Source organism: Centropristis striata, chromosome 15 (genome assembly GCF_030273125.1).
Source record: "Centropristis striata isolate RG_2023a ecotype Rhode Island chromosome 15, C.striata_1.0, whole genome shotgun sequence".
NCBI classification, from domain to species: Eukaryota; Metazoa; Chordata; class Actinopteri; order Perciformes; family Serranidae; genus Centropristis; species Centropristis striata.
The window spans coordinates 4,147,114-4,174,579 of NC_081531.1; the positions used below are offsets into that span (position 1 = coordinate 4,147,114).

The 27,466-nt window shown below is 36.9% G+C and overlaps 1 protein-coding gene across 3 annotated transcripts in view; it reads right to left on the bottom strand.

Moving 5' to 3' along the window:
• Positions 1–27,466, bottom strand: part of opcml (opioid binding protein/cell adhesion molecule-like) — a 568,265-nt gene that overhangs the window by 133,072 nt on the left and 407,727 nt on the right. For all 3 annotated transcript variants that reach the window (XM_059351804.1, XM_059351803.1, XM_059351802.1), the window contains one exon: positions 27,046–27,281. In XM_059351804.1, coding sequence (XP_059207787.1) covers positions 27,046–27,281 — 236 coding nt within the window. The remainder of the gene's footprint in view (positions 1–27,045; positions 27,282–27,466) is intronic.

A 27,466-nucleotide genomic window follows, 5' to 3' on the forward strand; every position in this document is an offset into this window, starting at 1 on the left:
ACCGACCAGAGGAGTGTATCATTGTGCAGTTTTGAAGCTCTTTCATCTAATAAAAACATTAAAATCAGGTGGAGTGATTAGGATGCTTACATATCCCAAAATGAGGCCTCAGGGTAATGGAGCTGCAGGATGGGATGTGGAAATGTCTCAGAGCAAATAATTAATAGTACAAACAGTGCTCTTGCATATAAAACATCAAATAATTCATTTGAATGAAAGCCAAAGAAGCTGATTTAACATCTCTGCGTGCGCTCATCATGTGAACATGGCCGTCGAACAAAACAGGAAAATGAAAACAGCGAGTCCTGGGCCAAATGTCCATCAAGCTCGGCAGGTGAGCGATTGAAAGTGAAATCCTCACCGGACTCGGGACGGAACGAGCTCTTTTAAATGTGTTGCACAAGCAAAGCTTAAAGGCCTTACTCTCCGGTTTCTGTTATCCTAATGTTGTGGAATATTTCAAATGCCTCATTACTTGCATTTTGCAAGAAAGGGAGAAGCCTCTCTCTACTCTATAATGAGCCCTGAAGCTTATTAGACCAGTGTGCATTGAATTGAAAGGACCAATGCTTTCTCTTTCCTTGTTCTCTTTATGGCAGAGAAAGACTCAGGCCCTAATCAGAAAAACACAGAGCCACATCATTACACTTGACGAAACTAAAGAGGATAATCCTGTAGTCCGTTTAGGCTCTTTTTTATAATTGAATTGAATTACCCTTGCCTTCTAACATATCATAGTGCACTGGCATTCTGTCCGGAGATGCCGTATCTTGTCAGACTTCTCTCAGATGGATGCCCTGAAATGCACAAATTAATCAAAGGCTTCCCTACTGGAGAGACTGCGTCTGTCATGCAGAGGGTCCCCGTGGTCTGGAACCATGTTGGCAATGTGTTGCAGCATTGTTGAGAAAGCTAAATAGATTAACCCAGTCTCCATTCACTACCTCCTTTATCTAAACTTGCAGAGGGAGCCGTACACAGTTTTCAGTTTTATCAAAAATGTCTCGTGTCAGAACTCTTGGCAGCTTTGGAATAACTGTCAAATGTGTGTGGGAGAATAAAACATTTGAAAGCTTCTTTATTCAAAAATTATGACAATTTCCTCGAGCGAGCAGCCCTTGAGCACTTTATCGAGCTATATATAAACAGTTCAATCTGTGAATTCTGATTAGGATTCCAGGCATTAGGACACTAAAAGGGCATTAAACTGTACAACCACTTTCCTGTACGTGGCATGCATAATACTAGATAAATTCAAGGCCTCATCTCTCTGCACTCAAACTTTACATGAACGAGGCCAAAGTGCTGACACTGAAACTTAAGTTTGAATGTTACCATTTGAATGCATGAGGAATCCAAACATAGTGTCACATTCTTTGAATGTGAAAGCTTTTTCACCCAGTGCATCTGCTGAAACTCTTTCTGCTACTCTTCTTTGAGCCCTTAAGGAGTAAATGTGGAAGTGTGTGTGTGGTTTAGAGGTCTTTCTTCTTAGTTTTGCAGCCTTTTCTTTGGTAAGAGATCAGGGAAAGTTTTTTTATGGGTCCCAGGATGTCACATGAAACTCACTTCCAACTGTGGCTAACTCTAACTCTTTCAAAATGTGATGCACTGTTCCATCTGTTTCACAACAGCCAGGATACTGGTTAACACATTATGCAAATATGTTGGTTGCACTCCGTTTCAACTAGATTCCTCCTATCTTCTTTCTACATCACAACTTTTTGGGAATTGGGTTGGACAGAACCCTTCCGTCTAAATATATAGTCAGATTTTGCTCATGTCAAAGAGGAGATTCATGTATGAATGTGTTTAGCTTACTTAGCACAAGGGGTGGGACTTTATGAAATATTGTTATGTAGAACTGTTCAGTGATGGACCATCATCATGCATGACACGTTTGAGGCAGATTAGACGATGTATGATGAAGTTATAAAGTCTCGTGTTTTATGTCTAAACGCCATATTCTGCCGCCATGCCATGCCCACATAGTGTTAAAAAATCTTTTAAAACTTTTGATGTCATAGGCCTTTTGATGGTGCTGACCAAGCCTGAAGTCGATCGGATTGAATCTGTAAGAGGAGGTTGTTACAGTATGCGTTGTGGAAATGGCAAAAAAAGTCTAAAACGCCATTTTCGATCCAAGATGGCCGACTTCCTGATCGTTTATGGGTATGGCTTCTTGAGACTTTTTGGTGCGTCTTCTCATGATACATGTATGTACCAAATTTCATGTCTCTATGACAAACCTGTTTTAGGGGCTCAATTCTAGGGTCATTTTGCCACGCCCATTTCTGAAACCAATGAAATACCTACATTTTCGGCATTATTGAATTTTGTCCCAAGTTTGGTGAGTTTTGGAATATGATGAAGCCCTCAAAAACGTGATTCATTTGCCGTTATATTAACAACAAGGCCTTGTGATGGTACTGACCAAGTCAATCTGGTGAAATCTGTAGGAGGAGTTTGTTAAAATATGTGGCGTGGAAATGGCGAAAATTCCATTTTCGATCTAAGATGGCCGACTTCCTGTTCATTTTTGGGTATGGCTTCTTGAGACTTTTTGGTGCGTCTTCCCATGATACATGTGTTTACCAAATTTCGTGTCTCTACAACAAACCTGTTTTGGGGCTCAATTCTAGGGCGCTAGTAGGTCATTTTGCCACGCCCATTTCTGAAACCAATGAAATACGTAAATGATGGGCATGATTTAATTTTGTCCCAAGTTTGGTGAGTTTAAGAATATGATGAAGCCCTCAAAAACGCCATTCATTTGCCATTATAATAATAATAATTAAAGTATGCAACGTGGAAATGGCAAAAAATGATGAATAGTGCGATATTCAATCCAAGATGGCTGACTTCCTGTTCGTTTTCGGGTATGGGTTCTTGAGACTTTTTGGTGCGTTTTCCCATGATACACGTATCTACCAAGTGTTGTGTGTCTACGCGAAAATATCCTATATTGTGAGGCTGTTTTGAAATTTTTGAGGGGGCACCAGTGAGTCATTTTTCCACGTCCATTCCTGCGAAACACTACATTATGTAAATTTCACGGGAGATTGATGTATATTCCAAATATGGAGAGTTTTGGAATATGATAAAGGCCCCGAAAAGGTGATTAATTTGCCGGAAAAATAATAATACTGTTAGTGCTTGGGCCCTAATTATGAACGCATTTGGACTAGTTCTGAACAGCAACATGGTGGCTAACCCAACACTACCAATGGGTTTAAACAGCAATCAGGACGGACTATACAATTCAATTTGATTCATTTAGAGCCAGATGCCAAGAGAGTCCACCTCATTACCAGGAGATCCATCAATCATTCAGTTCACATCCGTTCAGATGGTTTCAACCATACCACTTCAACTTCTAACAGCTGTTGCAAATGGTTTTCTTTCTATTACAGAACACACATAGAGGAATTATAATACAGAGCGGAGAGTGTAATTTATTAATGTCATCAGGTGACACTGCTATGAGTTGGTCCATTGACAGTCAATTAGCGACTCTGTGCTTTGAGATATTCATACATGGATTCCATTGATTGCAGGCTTCTCCAGCTGTGAATCAGAAAATATCTCCAATTAAAAGCACTGAGGGTTGCCATAGTGATGTAGGAGTCACTCCATTATTAACTGACTAAGGGACAGCACCACCTTTTACTCTATACTCTTCAATGTGTGGAGAGAAAATTTTCAAACTTGTTTATATCATATCATATTGTTTATTCATTACTGTTTCAGATAAACTTTTGATATTTGTTTACATATTTGTTCTTCTCTTTTCAGTTACCACACAAATATCGATATATGCATACAATATCTCATTCTAAAACAAACAAGTGATTATAAAGAGTGTGAGAGTTTCATTGGAGCGGACAGATGACCAGCATCATATTCATGTTCTAACTGGACAATCTGTGGAGGTGTACAGCCACTAATAATCATTCAGATCTATGATTTAAGTTAACAGGGTTACTCTTGCTTCAAGTTTGGTGATAAGCAACCAAAACGTCTTTCATACACTGTAAAAATGTCCTGTTGTTTTTACAGAAAAAAAATGGCAGCTGTGGTTACCAGAATATTTCCAACTTCAACTTTTAAATTTTACATCCTAAAACTGTAGTAATTTTTAAAAAAAACATTTTAAAGTTGTAGATTATACCGTCCTTTACTGCTAATTTAACAGGATGATGCTGCTTTTATACTAATTATTTATGCAAAATTTACATGCAGATTTAGCTTATTGTGCATTGAATACCAGCAAATTAACATTCAATTATTATTTATTGTACACTGAATACCAGTGAAATGTACAAGTTGTTCTGTAAAGTTGTTTACATTTGAACCTGGTCTCACAGGAATCCGTGAAATAGCCACGGATTCGCTTAACTCAAAATCCGTGGAATAGCCACGGAATCACTCAAATTTCCATGAAACTGACACGGATTTCGCTACAATGCAAGTTAATGACAGTCATATCCCGTGGCTATTCCATGGATATTTGTTCCTATTGGTTTGTTCCAAGTCACGTGACTTTCAAGGTTCCGGAACAAAAAACATGGCGGACAGTTCTCTCATTTTTTGTAAAAAAAAAATCAATATTTTGACTTAGTTTCTGCATAAAAATGGATTTTGATCACATTTCTAGTGAAAAATATATGTTTTATTTTCTAAATATTCCCTCAGTGAATGTACATAATCACTTTGTATGTTGGAATAGCCACGGGATATGACTGTCATTAACTTGCATTGTAGTGAAATCCGTGTCAGTTTCACGGAAATTTGAATGATTCCGTGGCTATTCCACAGATTTTGAGTTAAGCAAATCCGTGGCTATTTCACGGATTCCTGTGAGACCAGGTTGTTACATTTGTACTGTATTTTTTGTAGAAATATTCTGGTAACCACAGCTGACATTTGTTTTTCTGTAAAAGCTACATCATTTTTTTTACAGTGTATGTACTATGTGGATGTAGTCACAGAAGCCAGACCACTAACAGGCTCTATCCACCAGGGTAAGGTACCACCAATAACTTAACATATTGCCATTGTTACAGGTTGTGCTTTTGTTTTCACAGCACTAAGCCTCCACTGGGGGTTCTTACCTGGCCACTGCTCAGGAGATAATACTACATTTCCAGGTACTCATTGGGGGACAGAATGCAACAGCTTGTTTGTAGAGGCAACACAACTTTAATAAAGCAGGACTAAAGAGGTAAGCACAGCTAGAAAGGGTGTTTCATCGCCGGGGAGCATAATAATGTTATCTTAAGCAAAGCTATTTTCAAAAGCATGTAACATCTTCAGTGGTGGGCTATTTTCTTCCACTAAGTAGGAGGGAGAGGAGGCAAAATGCTAGCAAACAAAAACAGATGAATGTGCTGGATCCTGCAGTTTGCTCTGCATGGGATTCTTTACTTTCTCCTCCCTGTTTGATTCAGGATATAATCAGGAGGCAAGCTGCTTTGACAGTACAGAAGGTAAGGTAAGAGAAGTTTATCTGTGTAGCACCTTTCAACGAAAGGGCAATTCAAAGTGTTTTACATCAGCTGTTCTCAACCTTGGGGACCCGACCCCAATTAGGGGCCCCGAGATGATTTCTGGGGGTCGGCTCTGTCTCCACTGTGTTAAAGTGTTCATGTGTTTTATTGTTTTTGGTCATTTAATGTCTTTTTTGCTCATTTTGCGTTTTTTTTTTTAGTGATTTTGTCTTTTTTGGGACATTTTGTGGTCAATTTGTGTCTTTTTTGGGTCATTTTCTGTCTTTTTTGTTCAATTTGTGACTTTTTGGGGTCATTTTTTGTCATTTTTGGTCAATTTGAGTCCTTTTTTGACACAAAGACACAAAATGACCAAAAAGTTACATAAAATTAAGCAAAAAAGGATTCAAATTGACCACAAAATGATCTAAAAAAGACACAAAATGACCAAAAAAAGACATAAATGACCAAAAAACAAAACAAATTGACCACAAAATGATCTAAAAAAGACACAAAATGACCAAAAAAGACAAAATGACCAAATAAAGACACAAAATGACTAAAAAAACACGAAATGACCAAAAAAAAGGCACAAAATGACCAAAAAAGGACGCAAAATTATTTTTGAAAAGACACAAAATGACCCCAAAAAAGACACAAAATGACCAAAAAAGACACAAAATGACAGAAAAAAACCCTAAATTACTTTAAAAAAGAAACAAAATTACCAAAAAAAGACACAAATTTACCAAAAAAGACACAGAATTACCAAAAAAAGACATAATTATTAATAGAGTGTCCTCCCCGTGGGCCGCGAGTTTGAGACCCCTGCTTTAAAGCATCTGAAGCCATGTTGCACATTCAGCATAAAAACAGCAACACACAGCAGGTATTAGCAACGTTCTTACTGGTTATAAACTAGCTGGATTTTCCACTTAAATAACCAAATGCAAGGATTCACCTACTATCTATTACTGGGAGTCCCCTGAGGGACATTTGATGGGGCCCATGAGGCGACCCAAAGGCAAACCCTCCAAGAGCTCCAGCCTGGCAGAGACACACAGAGGAAGCTCCCTGGAGCGTCTCAGTGCGCTACATGCTAAGCTGTCTTCACATGTCGCCTTTCCAGTAGAAGTAGCAGCTGACTGAGCAGGTCTGATGACTCAGTTCTCCCCACAGCTAAAGCATCAAACGCTTCTGAGCCCAACAAAGTATTTCAGTCTATACCTTTAACAAAGAGATTCTTCTCTGTAACCCCTGCAGCCTGCCTTCCTTCTGGATTGTTTCATAAAACTGTCATTGTGTTGGTATAGAGGGGCAGCTATACAGACTTTACAGTATTTTAAACCTCCACCACTAAAGTCCAGGAGATTTTGGTTCAAATTTGTCAACTTCCTATGCATTAATTTCTCTTTAATTCTCTTTAATGTCTATTTCAGTCTGTCCTTACATCACATGCATGGCTCCTTTTTCTCCACACAAACTTGGCTATCAGTCAGATTTTTCATTTTATTTTAATTAACAAAGTAAAAAAGCTGCCAGGAACCCAAAATACAAGCAAAAGACACAGGTTTCTATGGAAATGTACCATTATTATTATTATTTTAAAAAAATCATTTATACATACAAAAACAGCAGAAAAAACTGTAAAAAATAGTAATAGTTTTCATTGTAGAAATAAAATTCACAATTTAAAAACGAAAATGCATGGAGACGAAAATGCTGAATATCTCAAAAAGAAAAAGAGAGGGTACCATGAAAGTCACATTGAGTTCAGCTTCATAGAAGCAATGGACAATGGGGGGGTCACCAAAGTTTACAATGGTAAAAATGTGGGTCCCTCAAGAAAAAAGGTTGGGAACCACTGTTACCGCGACACAAAGGAAAACAATGGAGGGAGGACAGAGATACACGTTTTACAGCTGGAAATACAGCCATTACTTTGACTTTGTGTCAGCAAAAGATGGCAAAATAAAGGTTCTTTCTACACTCTGTGCTGGTGACAAAGTGTTAATACCTTCAAAAATACAACGTCCAACTTAAAAAAAAAAATAGAGCTAATCCCACCCGGTGCGAAGCAGAGAGCTGGATGTAACTAATAAAGTAACTTGTAATCTAACTACTTTTAAAATCAAGTAGGCATTAACATCATTAAGTTACTTTTAAAAGGAGTAATCAGTAATAACATTACTTATTTAAAGTAACTGTGGCAACACTGATTGTTATTTTATAAATCGACATACATTCGCTTAAAGCAAGCATAATGTTGTATTAATTACTTGAAAAATCTCCCTTTAGAGATACCTTTTGAACAGATTAAAATGTGTAATTAATGAATTTATTACAATAATATATTTTTTTGGTAATTCCCTGCATTTTTTGGTGTTTTTTGTGTCTTTTTTTGTAATTGTGTGTCTTTTTTGGTCTTTTTTTTTTTTTTTTTGTAATTTTGTGTCTTTTTTTGATCATTTTGTGTCTTTTTCAGTAATTTTGTGTGTTTTTTTTGGCCATTTTTGGTCTTTTTTAAGTAATTTTTTTCTCTCATTTTGGGTCTTTTTTAATTTGTGTCTATTTTGGTCGTCTATTTTTTTTTTTTTTTTGCAATTTTGTGTCTTTTTGTTGGTCATTTTGATACTGCCCCCAGGTAATTTGAGTTTGAGCCCCCTGCTTTAGAGATACCTTTTGAACAGATTAAAATGTGCAATTAATTAATTAATTACAATAAACTATAGGCAATGATGTGCTTTATTGTGTTTAAACATTTTAACTAAATAACAGCCCTCATCATAATATAGCCTACCAACTGCCCTTCCAATTAATCTAATTAATTCAACATTTAAAAGACATAAACATGTAATAATTCTGCTGTGGAGGAAACAGGAGCCTTGTCTGTCTGGCTCCAGTTAATCAGAGGCAGCAGAGCTACATGATGATCAACACGAGTCCAGTCAGTGCCAGGTGCAAATCAAACACTCCAAGATGCATAAACAGTTTATGAATATTTACTTCTGTAGTTGTAATTATGGAAGTGAAATTGGATAACTCTTGAAACTGAAGACACTTAACTAAAAGTTATGTTACATACGTAAACAGCGAGTGAAAACAAAGCAGTTGATGTGGTTTGTTGACAGTGTGTGGAGATGTTAGACTCACAGATTTAATTATTATTCCAGTCTGCTGATGCTCACAACTACAGTTGGCACAAAGTTCCCAGATATGAAGTGTTGCATTTTTTTGTTGTTGTGTAGAATCTGCAAACATGGTTAGAAAGTGTTTGAACAGATTTTTTCCTGACAAGCGAATGCAGCATAAGCACTTCAGAGGAATCCTTACTGTGTGTGAGCAGATGAGAGAAGAAAAGATGAGAGAAAAAGAATTAATTTGCATCATATTGTATAGCATGGGTGTCAAACTCGCGGCCCGAGGGCCGATTGCGGCCCTTGTGACAATATTTTGTGGCCCCCACCTTGATATGAAAGTTTATTGTGAGTTTTATGTCTTTTTTGGTAATTTTTTGGTTATTCTGTGTCTCTTTATGTGGTAATTTTGAGTCATTTTATTTTTAGTAATTTTGTCTTTTTTTGGTCATTTTGTGTCTTTTTTGTGTCTTTTTTGGTAATTATCTGCATTTTTTGGTCTTTTTTGTGTCTTTTTTAAGGAATTTAGGTTTTTTTTGTCATTTTGTGTCCTTATTTGATCATTGTGTCTTTTTTTTTTAGTAATTTTGTGTCTTTTTTGGTCATTTTGGGCCTTTTTTTAGGAATTTTGTGTCTTTTTTAGGTCTTTTTCTGTCTTTTTTAAGAAATTTAGTGTTTTTTCAGTCATTTTGTGTCATTTTTGGTCATTTTGTGTCTTTTTTTAGCAATTTTGTGTTTTTCTTGGTTATTTTTGGTCTTTTTTAGTAATTTTGTGTCTTTTTTTGGTCATTTTGTGTCTTTTTTAAGTCATTTTGGGTCTTTTTGGTTATTTTTGGTCTTTTTTAGTAATTTTGTGTCTTTTTTAGGTCATTTTGGGTCTTTTTTAAGTCATTTTGGGTCTTTTTTGGTCATTTTGGGTCTTTTTTTTGTTACTGCCTCCAGCGGCCCCCAGGTAATTTAAGTTTGAGACCCCTGTTGTCTGAGACCCCTGTTGTCTGAGAATATATATTCTCAGCCTGGTATATTTCCTTTTTATCTGTTTGTCATTAGATATTGCAGGTATCAAGATAAGTATGTGAGATAAGTGTTTGAAAGAATGCTCTCCATAAATTCAATCAAATGAAGCTACAATTACAGCAATCATTTTTTTTATATCAACAGCGTTTAAGTACTGAAGTGCATCTGTTGATGTTGCTGTAATGTTTTATATCATCAAGTAATGGATCTGCTTTTAGAAATAACAACAAGACTGTGATTTAGTAGCCACTTTACTCTTTGTATATCACATACCTGGTTAGTTTAAAGCTTTGATTAAAGTATTATATTTCATTATTTATTTAATCCTTTTAATTCTAATTGGAAATATACAATGAGGATACACAAGCTAATGCAGCAAAGTGAAATGTCTGGTGTTGATGTGAGCTTTATAAGCTTTTCAGCACTCATTAACATGTACTTGTAAATTATCATGTATTTAAATACGTTAAAAATATGTATTTACATATTATATGGTTTAAGGAATGTGCTGAAGCATTCTCTTTCATTATTAAAATCATGTTTACTGTGTACAGGATATGATTTGTGTTTTAACTGTGTATAAGCATATGCATTAATTATAGTGTTACCATGGAGCCAACCTGCATATTTACAAATGACGATGTGTGGGAGTTATTTCTTTTTTAAATCCAAAAGCAGAATGTGTGTTTTGTTATTATTATTGGTACATGTAAATGACTGTAAATGTGTTATTTGTGAGGATTTGCTATGTTTCGGTCAAATGTCTCCTGTTTATGATGTTGTTTTGCTGTGCTGAATATGGACTGATAATACTTTAAATAATTGTGTTGTCCCAGACACTGACATTTGTATTTAACCTCTGTATGTGAAATTTTCACATAAACGTTGATGCCAAATAGTGTTTTCATTGGCCAAACCCATTTGGACAAGTTATATTTGCTTAAAAATAGAGTACATGGATAAACACTTACAAAATATCTAAATATATGCATAACAGCTATGCTATAAAGTCATACAAACAATTAATGAAATCTTTGTATGATGCTTATAAATGGTAAATAGTGGGGACTGAAGCTTTGCATTTTCAAAACACCTGGAGAAGAACTGAACACCTTTCAATTTTCCTACAAACCTTTCTACAAGGTGTGCATTAGATAGCACTTCATGCATTGAAAGAAGATAATAGATTAGATAGTGTGCTGCAATGGTGGATGTCTATGGTGAATGCCTTTACTAAATGCCTTGTTTTAGGAGCATGCATCAACTGTCCATTTTTTGGTTGGTTTTCACATGCATGTTGCTGGATGAATGGCTGAAAAAAAACCAAATGGAATTATGCAAGCATCATTTGAGAATAACCGTAATAACAGACACTCTAGTACTACTATATAGCTTGTGAAAATATTCCAGCTAAGTGAAGAATTTCAACTGACTGTATCAGAACGTTGACATGACAGTCAAAAATACGAATTATTGCCTTAATCCGACTATAACTGGACAACTGTAATGCATGTAAATGTGTTAGTCCGACTAATGTCGGACATTATAATGTGATAATGTGATTAGAATAAGATTTTCATGTGCGCATGCTCCACCCCCCCCCCCCACCCCCGGTCGCAGTAGCCGGTCACATTAGCCAGTCGCATTCGCCGGTCACATTAGCCAGTCACATTAGCCCGTCACATTAGCCATATGCAGTAAACGGTCGTATTAGCCGGTCACATTAGCCGGTTGCAGTAGCTGGTCACATTAGCCGGTCCCAGTAGCAGGTCGCATTAGCCCGTCACGGTAGCCGGTCGCATTAGCCGGTCAAATTAGCTGGTCACATTAGTTATTATTAGTAGCGACGGCACAAAGTGTCAAACTGAGGTCAACCGGAAAGGGGCCATATTAACCTGCTGAAACGACACATATCGCCACCCAGTGTTGAGGAGGAGGACACGTTTCCGTCAGTTATTTGATTTTCTCAGTCGTATGTAAACTGGGTCGAGGACAGAAGTCTGATAAGACACCAAAATAGTTTTTAAGCATATGTCGATTAGACTGTGCATGTAAATTCACTGTATGTCATCGTCAGTGCTGAACTTAACTGTTGAGTGTTGAGAAGAATGACTGATTAAAATAGACACAAGACTAAACTCCTTCCTTCCTTATTGATTAACAACAACATTTGCTTATTGTTAGTTGACCAGCAGGTGAATGGACACCAGTACTGGACGACCTCAAGAGAATTTGCAACAAACACCAACTTGCCTTTGTTTTAAACAAATAAAAGTCAAAGGTACACACATGGTGCCAACGACACCAAGGTAATACCCCAGACTTTGTCCAGGAGCAATTGCTCAAGAACTAATTTCACCTGTCTCCACTGATTGATATTGACTGAAGGAGCAAGATCAAGATTGGCACCAGTGACAGAGTTTTCCCAGAGCAGCTAATGTGGGAGAGAGAGTGTTACAGTGTAACCATAGTGCTAAAAACAAAGGGGCTGCACCTGAGGGGTATATATCTAACGAAGCCATAACTTTATTATCATTGCTTCTAATATCAGTTAATTGTTAGTTTTTAATTAAGATGAATCCATTCTTAATTCTGTCGTTATTACTCAATCTCAAATCTCATCAGCTCTTTCAAGTCAAACCAGAATGGCAGGTTTAATTTCCCTTGCATTGGCAGCAGCTCTGCAAAACACAGAGTAGAAAAAAGTGAATTGATGCTCTGCTGTATTACAACTAAAAAAACAAAACCTGCCACACTGAAGACGTTGATTAATCCTTAGAAGTCTAAGCATTCACATTATTTAACCCTTTGGAGTTTGGGGCTATTTTTTGTCGATTTTTTACTCCTTTTCAAGTCACCTATATGATCTGATTATTTTTTCATTTTGACTTACTGGATCAACATTTTGAACACAAATAAACACAAAAAACATGTAAAACATGAAAAACAAACCAAAAACACACAAAATTACAAAAAAAACATACAAACACACGAAAAACATAATAAAAATACAAAAAACACAGAAAAATTACAAAAAACACATAAAAAACACAAAGAAATTACAAAAAACAACAAAAAACAAACAAACAGTAAACACAAAAGATTGCATTACCAATGCTAAATGCACAAAGCTAAAAAAAAAAGTAAATCATGTTAATACACATAAACTACACCAAATTAAATGCAACCTGACAATGAACTGAGCTCAGTGCTGTACGATATTAAACCACCATTAAACCAATCTTTCAGTGCTGACCTTTCAATACACACTTTGCATTTATTACAATTTCAGAGCATTAATTCCTGTGGAACCTTTTTTTTTTCAACCACAATGTTGAATTCAAGTGCATCTGCTGTTTTTCTTCTTATAGACACATCACACTTTTTGCAACAAGGTTAGATAAAGTGAGGCACTTCATTGCATCCTTCTGAGCATTTCAGACCCATGGTCATAACAATATAAAAAAAAAAAGCAGTGCCAGTCATGTGTGCATAATGAAAATGGCTCATCAAGTGGACAGCTGCGACCGGAGCAGCTTCTCTAAGAAGCAACATGGAATAAGCAGCATTTAAATCTTGCAGTCACAGTTCTATTTGGTTTTGACTATGTTTCCAGAAAATACTCATCTCATGCTAAATCATACTGCTTGCACTTGTTTTGTGCTGCTACAAACATGACCCAAATGTCAGAGTAAACAAGAGAGCCACACTGAGCACAATGAGAGCTTAAGCAAGTGTCAGTTTTAGCCTTTCTTTGGTTCAAACCATACACAATGAAGGAATGAATGCATCCATCTGTAACTAAAATCAATGAATCTATAAAATTAGTCTGTTATTTGGATTTACTTTATGTCAAATGGGAGTAAAGATCAATGGTTACTATGTAACCCTAGTTCTCTGCTGGACACTGTAGATATTATTCTCTTCTAACCACAAGCATGCATTTAGCCACTGAATTGTGCAAATATGACAACCAACAAAAAGGATGTGCCTTTCAAAATACATACAAGCCCCACACTGAGACAAAGCTGCATTGCATGTGTTTAAACGGTGCTCTGAGGTCCACAACCACATGTTCTCCAGCATCTTCAACAGGGCAACCAGGCATTACCATGAACCCAGCATCTGCTCTTCTTCCAGGTGATCATGATCGTGATCGTGAACCCCAACTTGTTTAGGTGTATTCTAGGCTGCCCATTTCTTTGACTTGACCATGACCATAAAGTCGTTGAGATAAAATAACACCTTCATTCCGTTGCAGGGTGCCAAAAAGTAGCCAGATGGCAGTCTGTACTGTAATTTCCAGTGTTTTGGAGCCACTTCGATATAAAGGTAAGTGTCCTTTCAGTTGATGGTGGTGAACCAATCAACCAGTTGAACCAGCTTCAGAACATATAGCAAGTGTGTTGTTTTATGCTGCAGTCTGCTGGGGAGGCGGCATCAGACACAGAGATGAAGGCCGTTGGACAGACTGGTCTAAAGAGCTGGTTCTGTGATTGGAGCCAGATTGGACACACTGGAGGAGGTGGTGGAGAGATGACCTGGCAAGATGTTGGAGGCCATCTTGAAATACCCAGATCATCCGCTACACAAAACCTTTATGGACCAAAAAAACAGCAGTGGACGGCTCCTCTCTCTCTGTTGCAGGACGGAGAGATACAAAAGATCCTTCGTTCCTAATTCTAATTCTTCAAGAGTTACCAAACGAACTGAATTCCCTCTTGGATATAATAAAGACATTTTTGCGAACCCAAATGGGTCTGAACTCTCCTGTCCTCTTGGGAAACAAGAAGTACAACCACTTCTGTCTGTCAAGAGTGGGAATGATAGACACAGCCTGGAGAGCATAACCCAGCCGTAGCGTCCTGTCCATTCTGTTAATGCACAGCAACAACCAGCTGTCTGGTAGCAGCTTAGAAGTTTGACAACCTTTTAAGGGCCTCTCTATCACCAGGCCTTGGGAGCCTAGGTCCATGAACATGTGATAATGAGATAGCTGCAGTTGACATTGTGTTGTTGTATAGTAATCTCCTCTGCACTGTGGAGATCCATAAGTGATAAAATGACACAGATGAGCCCCCTCTGCTCATGGTAAGGCTGGTTTAAGGTGTATTAACCGACGATGGGGCCACAATTGGGTGCAGGGAATTAAGACAACCTGTTGGACAAAAGATATGGGCAAACGGACGAATGCTGACACTAGAGATGCTATGATACCATTTTTTCCCTCCCGATACCGATTCCGATACTTGTGTTGTGGGTATTGGCTGATACCGAGTAGCGATCCGATACCAGTATGTTATAAAAAAAATATCATACTACACCTGCATAACTATGATATGATTATCATTGTGGTTCTGGTTCAGGTTAAACCCTTTGTAAAACATGAATGAATACAGCACATTCAAGCCATTTATTTTTACATTCATTTTTAAATAAAACAGTAGTGCGACAGCAACTTAAATAAATAAATCTGGGGGCATGCTCCCCTGGAGAACATTTTTGCCCTAAAAGCCTAAATTTGGTGCCTCTCGCACATTCTAATGCCACTATTCCATCTTAATCATTGCATATTTTAGAGAATTATTGTAAAGGAGAATAAGGGTTCTTCTGATTTATTTAAAGCATCTTCTTGTAAATTCTATGGTGGACTCTGCCAACACATCCATGTGCTCCTATTTTGGAAGCTAGATGTGTTTGCTTTTATTTTGAAGGCGGGTCTAACACGTTCTTCAAATTAGTAAATAGATTACTAATTTAATAAATTATCTGGTATCGGATCGGTGCCTGGACTCCAGTACTCGCCGATACCAATGCCAGAATTTTTGGCAGTATCGGAGCAATTTCCGATACTGGTATCGGAATCGGAACAACTCTAGTTGACACCCATTTCAAATTGTCAACAACAGGTAGGACACCTCAATAATGCCAAGCTGTTTCAATGAAAGCTGTTGAGCAAGCAAGCTCACTTTCTTTGCAGCGGAGCATCACGTCAAAGCATCGAATCTGATCCCACCACTGCTGGGATCGATTCCTGGGCAGTGCCCTCTGACTGCTCCGTGCCAAGGCACTCCAAGCAACAGTAATGAAGGTTCCACAAGCTATGAGGCCAGGATACAACAGGCAACAGGGTGAGGCTTTAAAGTCAGCAACCCTATCCATGGAGGAAACAGATCAGTAGACAATCACAGCTGAAGAGAGAAGAATGTCAGACGGCCTCATACACTCAAAAAAAAAAAAATACTGCAATTACTTAATTCAATCAGTGCAACAATTTTTACACTTAAAAATATTGAGTTGATTTAAAAGCTCTCAAATCTGTTAAACAAAACATGAGTAATGAGTGAATTTAAGTCATATTTTCAAGTACTTCTGAATGAATTGACTTCATGGCTCAATTATAGGGTTGTCAAAAGTATCGATACTCAAAAAAGTATCGATACTAAAATGTTGTATCTGGATACGATACTCATTTTCAAAAGTATCGATCCAAAAAAAAGGGTTATTTTCTCTCTTGAAGTCCCAGAATGAAGCAGAGAAAAGTCGACTTATCAAGCTTGTCTAATATTGTGCACAGCATACAAAATATTGTTCTAATTGTTATTGTTTATTGTATTTATTTATTTGTTGCACTACCTCAGACCTGAAGCTTGTTATCATAGTTGCAGTTTCTCTTTGCACAACTGTTTTATACTATAAATATTTAACCTGTGGTTCTGTTCATTTTACATGTTGCATTTTTCTTGTTGTTAAAAATATTTCTGTTAAATTTTGGGGTCTTTGCTTTCATCCTTGTGGTATCGAAAATGGTATTGAGTATCGAATATTTTATTTTATCGGTATCAAGTTGAAAATCTTAGTATCGTGACAACCCTACTCAATTACCATATGAATTGAGTAAATGTAACTGAAATATTATGTTCACCATATTATATGGAAAAACTGAGTAGAAATCACTAAACAAACTGAGTAAATATAATTGAAAACATTTGTAGGATATAACTGCAAATTTGCTTATGATTTACTTTTAAAAAAAAAATGTGTTGTACTGACTGATTTTACACTTATTGTAGACTTATAATTACAAATATTCAAACAATGTAATCTGTGAGTCAAATATTAATCTATTTTGAAGAAGTAAATTTAATTTATATTTGGATATTTTCCACAAAGATTCCTGTTGGAGTTCTACTAATGAATGTTGATGTAGTCAACTCAAATACTCATCATGATGATATTCAGCATTTTATTTAGTATGCATACCTTTTATATTAGGCCTCACACATATTCAAATAGGCACCCTAAGTTTATGCAAATTTCAGTGTGTACATGTTCTTGTGGTCCAGTAGGGGGCGGAGCCTGAGATATGAGACACATATTTAATATACCGTATAATTCAATTGATTAAGCAGCCTTGCCTGCACGTAAACATCACAAATGACATGAATATTATGAAGCTGAATGGTGGTGTGCAAAATCTCTACAGGCAAAACTATAATTGCATTTGCTATAGCCTGCAGTTGTGGAGGTTTAGACAAATAACCTGCGAGAAGCACCTCCTGAAACAGATGATTGCTGGGCCATGCTAAAGGCATAGCACCTTCATAGCCTCAGGGTTGAATACATTGGGACGCTAACATTTTGAAGCATGCATGCCTGCAGGATGAGACACAATGCCCAGACATCTCTTGCACAGCCTGGGAACTTTTATAGAATAAATGTACCATTATACCTGCAAATGAAACAACAGAAATCTGGAGGTAGTTTTGCATTTTGTCATTAAGTCAAACACATTTTTACAGGTTGCATCTTCATCGTATCATGAGGTGATGCAAAGGATTTAATGAGGAGCTCAACGTCTCCAAACGACCCAATCTGGATGTGATTAGACTGTGAGATCAGACACAAGGAGCTTTTTGCACACAAGGAGCTTTTTGCACACATGCAGTACTGCAAAGCAGTGAGTATGGGCTGAAATATAACTGAATTTGAATTTGAATTACTTAACTTGAATAATTGCATGAATAAACACACACAATTTTAATTTGTATTGTATAATTTGAATTATTGCATTGAAAAACTGAATCTGAATTGTAATTTGAAATTTAATTTATTAATTTAGAACTAAACATTCAGTTCTCACAATTCAAATTCAGTTCGCAAAATTCAATTTCAATTCTCTGCGATGAACATCCGGGTAGTTGAGACAGAGCAATCAAGTGCAGAAAACGGAGGTGCTGATTGGCCGAAGAGGCGCTCTGTGTATCTGCACTCGATTGCTCTGCCTCAACTAGCCGGATGATCGTCACAGAAAATTGAAATTTAATTTTGCGAAGTGAATTCTGAATTTTTTTGGTAATTTTGTGTCTTTTTTGTGTCATATTTGGTAATTTTGTGTCTGTTGTTGTGTCTTTTTTTGGTCATTTTGTGTCTTTTTTTGTCATTTTGTGTCTTTTTTTGTCATTTTGTGTCTGTTGTTGTGTCTTTTTTGGTCATTTTGTGTCTTTTTGTCATTTTGTGTCTTTTTTGTCATTTTGCCTCTTTTTTCTAGTCATTTTGTCTCTCTTTGTGTCTTTTTTTTTAGTCATTTTGCTGCGGTGCTCCGGTGCTTTCATGGACTCCAGAGGGTTAATAAAACAAAAACATATTTCAGCCCATAAGTGAGCTGCTCTAGCATCAGTGCTGGAATAAAGTCAGTCTTTAACATTATCAGCTGGGTTCATACTGACACACCAAAGTCGGGATAAACCAACAACTGAAGGCAAAACAGTGGCTCCTCCTCTAGTGGCCTGCTCTGTTTCTCATGGTGGAAAGCATCAGAGCTGACTGGATGAGACGGAGACACAGAGCAGACAGCATGCAGCGAGCACTGTGTGCACTCGCTGTGCTGAGAGTTTGAGCCAGCGTGCAGCGAAGGGAAGGGGACAAGTTTAGTGGTTACAGGCCAGCTGGCAGAGGGCAAAAATAAAAAGACAACTAAAAATGAGTTTGTCTGATGGCTGGAGATGTTGACTGCTGCTGCTGACATCTCAATGGATTTCAACAGGCTTTTTCTAGCTATCAGAGTGAAAATAACACCTTTATTCCAGCTTTGGTTTCAAGATATAGCTTTGTTTAGGCTTCTAAATCTGACTAACACAATAGCAAAATGATGCAGTGCAGGCTAACAGTTTAGAACATAATAAGTAAAACCATCTCAAGAATTACTTTTAACATAAAACTGCTCATACGTACATCTTTCTAACCATAGCACCAAATATATATTATATATATTCTGCAGAAAAATGTAGAATAAAACGTACACGTGTCAAGACAGTTATGGTAAGCTAGTCTTGTGGAAAGATGAAAAAATGACCTTGAGTGTAGTGATCCATGTTATACTATGTTCCTTAATGCAAAGGTGTAAACAAATCAATGATTCCTGTCAAATAAATTATTAAAATATATTGAGACGTTGTACATGTACGAGGTAACGGTACGAATAACTTGAGGAATTCATGAAATAGTGACTAAGAAAATGCACAACATGCGTAGATATAAAATAAAATAATCTGTGGGCCCAATTTACACCCATGTTGTGCTCCTGAGGGTCACGTCAATAACCACATAGGGCTGGGCGATATATCAATATAAAAAATGTATTGATATATTTTTAAACGTGATATGAATTAGCCCATATCAGACCAAGATTGGCCTATTTTATTTCATAGGCTCCTTTTCTTTAAGATATTTTTTATTTAAATGTGCACTTTATGGAGCTTTGATTTACAAAAAAAGGTACTCCTGTTGTTATACAGTATTTATGTTCACTTAAATAAACGGTTTCAATAAAAGTACTTGAAATGTCATATTGGCATATTTGGTCTCACTTTGCGATAAAAATATCCGGATATATATCATATATCGATATTCAGCCTAATTATATCGAGATATGACTTTTGGTCCATATCACCCAGCCCTATATGAAACTGATTGTATTAAATGGCATATAATATCATCTCATATTCATCACAGGCCCATGAATTAATACAATATTGTGTTGTGATGAAACGTGTGACACACAGCCTTTCTTACTACTGTCTCAGATATTGATTTCTAATATTAAATCTACATACATTTGAATAAATCAAGCATATTTGTCCACTCTAATGTTGATAATGAATCAAGATGTGTATTAGCCTTTATCTGTTGCTATTAAGCCTATAATATATTTATATTAATGTCATATTTGGCTTTGACTTTGACTAAACATTTGCTCTCCCTTTGCAATAAAAATACCCGGATATATATCATATATCGATATTTAGCCTAATTTTATAGAGATATGAGTTTTGGTCCATGTCGCCCAGCCCTATATGAAACTGATTGTATTAAATGGCATATAATATCATCTCATATTTATCACAGGCCCATGAATTGAATCAAATGGAAATCGTTGCAGACTTGTGATATCAGCAAATATTCTATTGTTGTCGGAAGAATCAATGCAATATTGTGTTGTGTTATATCGATATTCAGCCTAAATATATTGGGATATGACTTTTGGTCCATATTGCCCAGCCCTATAAACACATAGACGAAAGCTGGACTACCTCATACTCCTTCTTTAGACACTTTATTTTTTATTGTATTTTATATTTTATTGCTTGAAGTATGCCTAGGTTGTTCTTTTTATGTAATTGTGTTGTTATGATCTATCTATCTATCTATCTATCTATCTATCTATCTATCTATCTATCTATCTATCTATCTATCTATCTATCCATCCATCCATCCATCCATCCATCCATCCATCCATCCATCCATCCATCCATCCATCCATCCATCCATCCATCCATCCATCCATCCATCCATCCATCCATCTATACATTATTTCAAGTGTGAAGTAACAGCAGCAGAGTATAAGTGGCTGCTGTGGTGTTTCAGTGTTCAGTCTTAAGAGGGAAAACAACAACGAGGCTCTGAGCTCATTAAAGCAACAGAAATGAAGTTCTTAAAGTCGGGATCACAGTGTAACTACTTGATGCTGATTCAGAGTCCTTGGCGGCTCCTCTGCCACTTCTAGTCCTTGAGATACATACACTATGCATTACAAAGCACTCCAAGATATTATTCTTTCTTGCAGTGAGGCTTAACTGCAGTCAGTCCACTCCCTGTGTGCAGTCACCATGGAAGCAGATGCCCTATATTCCTAAGGGTATCAGCTGACAAGGTCACTGGGCTGATTGATGTTAGCCTCCAGAGTCCTTCTCTGTGTACAGGTTCAACACCAATCTCCATTTCTGAGGTACTAGAGAGGAGAGCGCCTGTGGGGACGAAAGGCCCACTAACATCTCCCACAGACTTCCTGATCTGTCTTTGCCATAAAAGGTGGCGGTATGTACTATATCCATTCATTTGTAACTCCAGGGTGTGACATCAATCTGGGTCCCTTCCTGCAGAATGGTCTCACAAAACCACTCCTAAACTAAATTTGATAAGTGGCAGCAATTGTATGTTAGACATGTTGAGTAGTGTCGTGTGTAATCAGGTCAGAGCAGCATTATAGCGCGGTATGACTGTAAACCAGAGCCAGCATGGTATGATAACTCCCCAGCCACATCTGTCCCTATATCCAAACAAATAGCAGAAATATGTTAGTCCACTTCACTACTGCCAGGGAAACTATCCTCATATGGAGGATAGCTCACAGCGCTGCAACTTAAGAAAACACATGCAAATACACAAAACACTAGCAAATTGAGAAAACATCTTCATCAATTTGACAACACAAGAGCAGCATTTAGAAAACGCTGCAAAGACCACAACACAACAGAAGTGTTTCCAGAGGACACTTAAAAGTGATGCACACGTCTGGACACGCTTGTGATATTATCACGTTATTTCAAGATAATTATAATTTCACATAATAATGTTATAACGTGAAATTATTACGTTATTTCTTGATCATGATATTTTCATGTTATAACGTGATATATATCGTTATTCCGGTAGCGTTAGCCCGCTAGCCCATATCAATCACATTGCAGTCAAACAAATCAAAAAAATTAATCATTCACATTTTAAGGTGATAATTTCACGTTATAGCGTGGAATTACCACCTTATCACATGATAATGATATTTTCCTGTTATAACGTCATAGATAGCGTTAGCCCGCAAGCCCGTATCAATCACATTGTAGTTAAACAAATCAAATAATGAATGATACACGTTTTAGTTGGTCTCTCTCAATGGCACCGAGTTGGTCTTGGTCTTGCTAGCCCGCTAACGCTAACACACTATCGATCGCCGGCTAACATTAGCATGCCGTGATTAGCCGCTAACGCTAGCATGCTATCGAACGCTGGCTAATGTTAGCATGTCCAGATGTGTGCATCACTTTTAAGTGTCCTCTGGAAACACTTCTCTTGTGTTGTGGTCTTTGCAGCGTTTTCTAAATGCTGCGCTTGTGTTGTCAAATTGATGAAGATGTTTTCTCAGTTTGCTTGTGTTTTCTCTTTCTGCATGTGTTTTCTTATGTTGCAGTTGCTGTGAGCTCTCAGGACCTCCATGAAAAAAAACACAAAAGGCAGTATAAAAGAATGATTATGCTCTCTGCCTTCACCCATCCTCCCCTCTCAAAAAAAAACAAGTGCACCAAAAACTTCTGGGGAGATCAGTGTCTTCACTTGCATTGTAAAGAATCCTCTGTTATATCTCATCAATGCTTTCCTGCCTGAGGATATCAATCTCAAACCCCATCCGAAGGAGATTTTAATCATGACTGAGCCGAAAAATAGATCTTACAGCTGGATTTCAATTTGCATTAGCAACACCTAAAATATATCTTCAAAAACATCCAATCCATCTCACCCCAATTCCTTATTAATATATATGCTATTTTTATTGATTGAGGACACAGTCTTTGATATTTTGATGTTTTCCGCTTCAACCAAGCATAACTACAATGTCTATGTAATAAGGGATGTGAGTGATTAATAGATTATTGCTCAATCTGCATTATTATTATTTCTATCAAATATAAAACCCAACAGAGCAGGAGAAGATGGATCATGTGCTGATGGAGCTGTCATTCTTTAAGTGTAAAGGCAATTTATTACTGACAGTCAAATGTAGAACGAGTCCCTGGGCTGGTAAAGTTTCCACAACAGTATATCTACATCTCCAGGACATCACCTGAGCTGGTGCACTAGAAAAAGTTTGCTCAATACATCATGATCAGATAGGTATTATATGTAGAGGTGTGAATCAACAGAGTCCGATTTTATACCGATACTTGAGTCACGATACGATATTATTGTTATTTGAAGCATTTTATCAAACTGTCCTCAACTTCAAGCTTCACTGCTTTCAATTTCTTTGAATGAAACATATATTTAAAAAAAAAAAAATACACTTTGCAGCGTTCTTTCGACAACTTCCCAACACGATATCCTGTTGCACTTACCGCTCGCTGCTGTAACCACGGTGATCTGGCTACAAGCCGGGGGGACAGCGGAGCCCCCAGAGACCCCCAGCAGCTCGTATAGTGACCATAAAATCAGTGGATGTGTGTGGCTGAATGACATGAGGGGGGATAAGGCGTGAAAATAAATAATCTTGCAGAAAGCAACACTCTCTCACAGACACACACACACACACACCAACACTGCCGGTAGACTGTGAGCTGAAACTACGGAGCAGCCAGAGTCAGAACATGCTGCAGAAAAACTTTGCAGAAGCAGAATTGAGCATTTTAGTCTCAAAGTAGAGATGGGCTAGTCTGGCTATGTAAACATCAATTTCTGTCGCTCTACATACGTCATCTGGTATAACTGATCTGATTGGCTAAGAGCTACCTACAGACGCTTATGATAGACATTCGTAGCGCCCAATAAACGGCTCTGGAGGATCGTAAACCACGCCTCCTCTAAGGAGAAATGAAGATTGCCAGACTAGATCTCATTTGTGATATAGTCTGGCGTTAGCCAGGCTAGTAATTTTATGCATTTGTTTTATTTTTAAAGCCTTTTTTTCGTCATTTTAGTTTTTTTGTGGTCATTTTGTGTCTTTTTTTGGTCATTTTGTGTCTTTTTCACGATATCACGATGGATTCCTTAGATCTTCTAGTTTCATATGATACCAGTATCTTCAGTATATTCCTAAAAGTGAAAACAATAACGGTGAAATTCAACCCCCCCTCATTATCCTGAATAAAACCAGACCAGACTGAGGTCTGTGGTGAAGAGAGAGACTGGTCTCTCCTTAAAAAAAGACAATAAAAGGTGTCTTATAAGTTAGATTTTTTCCTTTTTTCTAATGATTAGTAATAAATAGATCAAGTCCAGTACATTTCTTGACACGTGCATGCTGTATTGAGTTGCTGAGCGATGGCAGGTGGTGGTTTGGCATCCTCAGAGAAACTGGTTCACTGATTGTTGGAGCAGGTGCATCCTTGCTTTGGTATAACAGCACAGAGCACCACCATCAGTGTTTTGTCGGAGTAACAAAGCAGAGCTCTGCCCATTCTGCGGATCCCATGGCCATATTTAATTTCAAGTGTGAGCTTGCAGCATCCAGATGGTTGGGTAATTCAAGGTCAGGAAAAAGGACAGATAAAAATCCATGGGAAAGTATAATTGGAGACGTGTCTCCTTGTCTGAGCGAGAATATGCTTGTCTATTGTTTGATTAAAACCATGGCCTGATGCTTCTCGGCATCAATTAAGAGTTAATGAGATATCATCGTGAATTATACAGTGTGAAAAATACTCAATGTTAATTATGATTATGAAAGTGAACACCATCAAGTTGAACCTTTTTTTGAGGAGATCATGTCAGTTATTGTTTTTTTCCTAAAATGTGCAAGATGCATTCAGTTTTTCCTTAATGTGGTGTTTTCTCTTTGTGATTCTACATGAGCCTACGGCTGGGCGATATATCGATATAAATGTATCCATATATTTTAAAATTTGATATGGAATTAGACCATATTGCATGTATAAAAATAGTTCTTTTATTTGTTTCTTTATATGTAAATGCTGCCCTTACTAGGGTTTGTCATATTAAGTTATTTTATAATGTTCATTATTCTGTTCTCATATAAATATATTTATTTCAGAAAAAGATCAACCTATTTTAATTCATAGGCGATTTTTATTTAAGATATTTGTTTTATTTAAATGTGCACTTTATGGAGCTTTGATTTGAAAAAAAAAGAAGGTACTCCTGTTGTTATACAGTATTTATGTTCACTTAAATAAACGGTTTCACTAAAACTACTTGTGACATGTCATATTTGGCTCTCACTTTGTGATAAAAATATTGGGATATATATCATATATCGATATTCAGCCTAAATATATATCAGGATATGACTTTTGGTCCATATCGCCCAGCCCTAAATGTCACTGATTGTATTAAATGGCATATAATATCATTTCATATTCATCACAGGCCCATGAATTGAATCAAATTGAAATTGTCGCAGACTGGTGATATCAGCAAATATTCTATTGTTGTCGGAAGAATCAATGCAATATTGTGTTGTGTTATATATGTCGATATTCAGCCTAAATATATCGGGATATTACTTTTGGTCCATATTGCCCAGCCCTAACTTAGAGCATTTAAACAGATAGATTGATAGGTATAGATGATAGAAATATGACTGAGAACTATTTTTTTCCAATTATTTTGACACCATTGAATGCAGCACAAATGCCCTTATAGATCGATGGTATCATTTTGTGATAAAAAAAATATCAGGATATATATCGTATATCAATATTCAGCCTAAATCTATCAGGATATGAATTTTGCTTCATGTCGCCCAGCCCTACATGAGGGATCTGAGTCAATTATTTCAGCCAATTTTTAAATACATCAGCCAATTTATTGCAGCTACATGATCGAAACATGAAATGCTGCTCTTTCTGCTCAGGGAAGAGGAGCTAATTGTTTGTGAAAACTTGCAGTGGAGGAAATTGATTTCATCATAAAAAGAAAAACAAAAGTCTCAATGCTGACAGCTGATTTAGTAGGACTTTGCAATGAAACTGAGCCAGGACATTTTTCAACATACTGTGCCCTGAATCAATAGCTATCAGCAATCTGAAACTGAGCTGAGATTGAATCCCGGTTTCATCACCAGGTCTAATGTCCACTCAGCTTCATCTAACACACCATCCTGAAACACAGGAGGGAAGATTTCTTATTTGATTTGACTGAAGACTCAAACTGGCCGAATCAAGACGAGAACAGCTTGAATTTACTAATTAAATCTGTAAAAATGGACACCCACGGTGAAAAACAAACACAAAAAACGACTCATTTTTTCTAATGATTTCACTGCAAAAAAGGTGTTTACTCTAAAAACAAGATAAAAACACTAAATCTGACGGAAATTATCTTGCTGCATGGACAGATAATTTACCTTGACATAGATAAATTATCTAACGCTTCTAAATCTAGTAAATCTAAGTTTTTTTTATCTTGGTAAGAAACAAATATTTGTCAGGTCACTCTGCTCGGGCCAGTTCATCGCTGCTTGCAGCTTTAATTTTATCTCCTTTGTACATTTTTTGTCTTTTTTGGTCATTTTGTGACCAAAAGAAGATGTAAAAAGACACAAAATGATAAAAAAAAAAGACACAAAAGATGTAAAAACATAATCAATTAAGATTGTTAAATCGAGAAATAAGCCTGTTGAACACTTAAAATAAGAAATTAACTCTTGAAACAAGATACATTATCCAACTCTTCTAAATCTAAAGTTTTTTTTTATCTTGGTAAGAAATGAATAATTGTCAGGTCACTCTGCTCGGGCCAGTTCATCGCTGCTTGCAGCTTTAATTTTATCTCTTTTGTACATTTTTTGTCTTTTTGGTCATTTTGTGACCAAAAGAAGATGTAAAAAGACACAAAATGACCAAAAAAAGACAAAAAAAAGAAACAAAAAAGACAAAAAAATTGACACAAAAAGACCAAAAAAGACCCAAAAATATGTAAAATGAGCAAAAAAAGACATAAATTCACAAAAAAAAGACACAACATTTTTTTTTTTATCTTGGTAAGAAACAAATATTTTTTTAACTCTGCTCTGGCCAGTTCATCGCTACTTGAGCTTTAATTTATCTTGTTTTAAGAGTTAATTTCTAATTTCAAGCGTTCAACATGCTTATTTCTAGATTTAATAATCTTAATTTATGAAATCTTGTCAAGTAAAATCATCTGTCCATGCAGCAAGATCATTTCCCTCAGATTTACTGTTTTATCTGGTTTTTAGACACATCTTTTTTGAAGTAAACAGCTTGAATTTACTATTGTAAAAATCAGTAAAAATGAACACCCACGCTGCAAAACAAACACAAAAAACGGCTCTAATGTGATGAATGCCATCAGAGGAGAAGACAGCTTCCTACCTTGAACAATGAGATGCACTTTTGTGGATTTTGGTTTCTTGTTAGTGAGGATGGAGCAGACGTAGGGCCCCTCGTCGTGGACGTCCACGTTCTGGATCTTGATGCTGTACTCTGTGACTGCTGTGTTCTCCATCAGGATGACGCGGGGGTCCAGGGACCACTTCTCATTTCCTGCGAAGAGGATGGTGGTGCGGTTGAGCCAGGCCACTCGTGATACTTTGCTGTCCACGTTGCATCTGGTAGGAAGAGAGACAGAAAATACAAAAACACGTTAGAGATTGAGGCTTTCAGCATGATGACACAAAGACACAGTTTGAAGTAGAGGTGTGAATCAGCAGAGGATCCACGATTTTATCCCAATACTTGAGTCACGATACAATGTTATTGTGATTTTAAGCATTTTGCATTAAGTATTGCGATA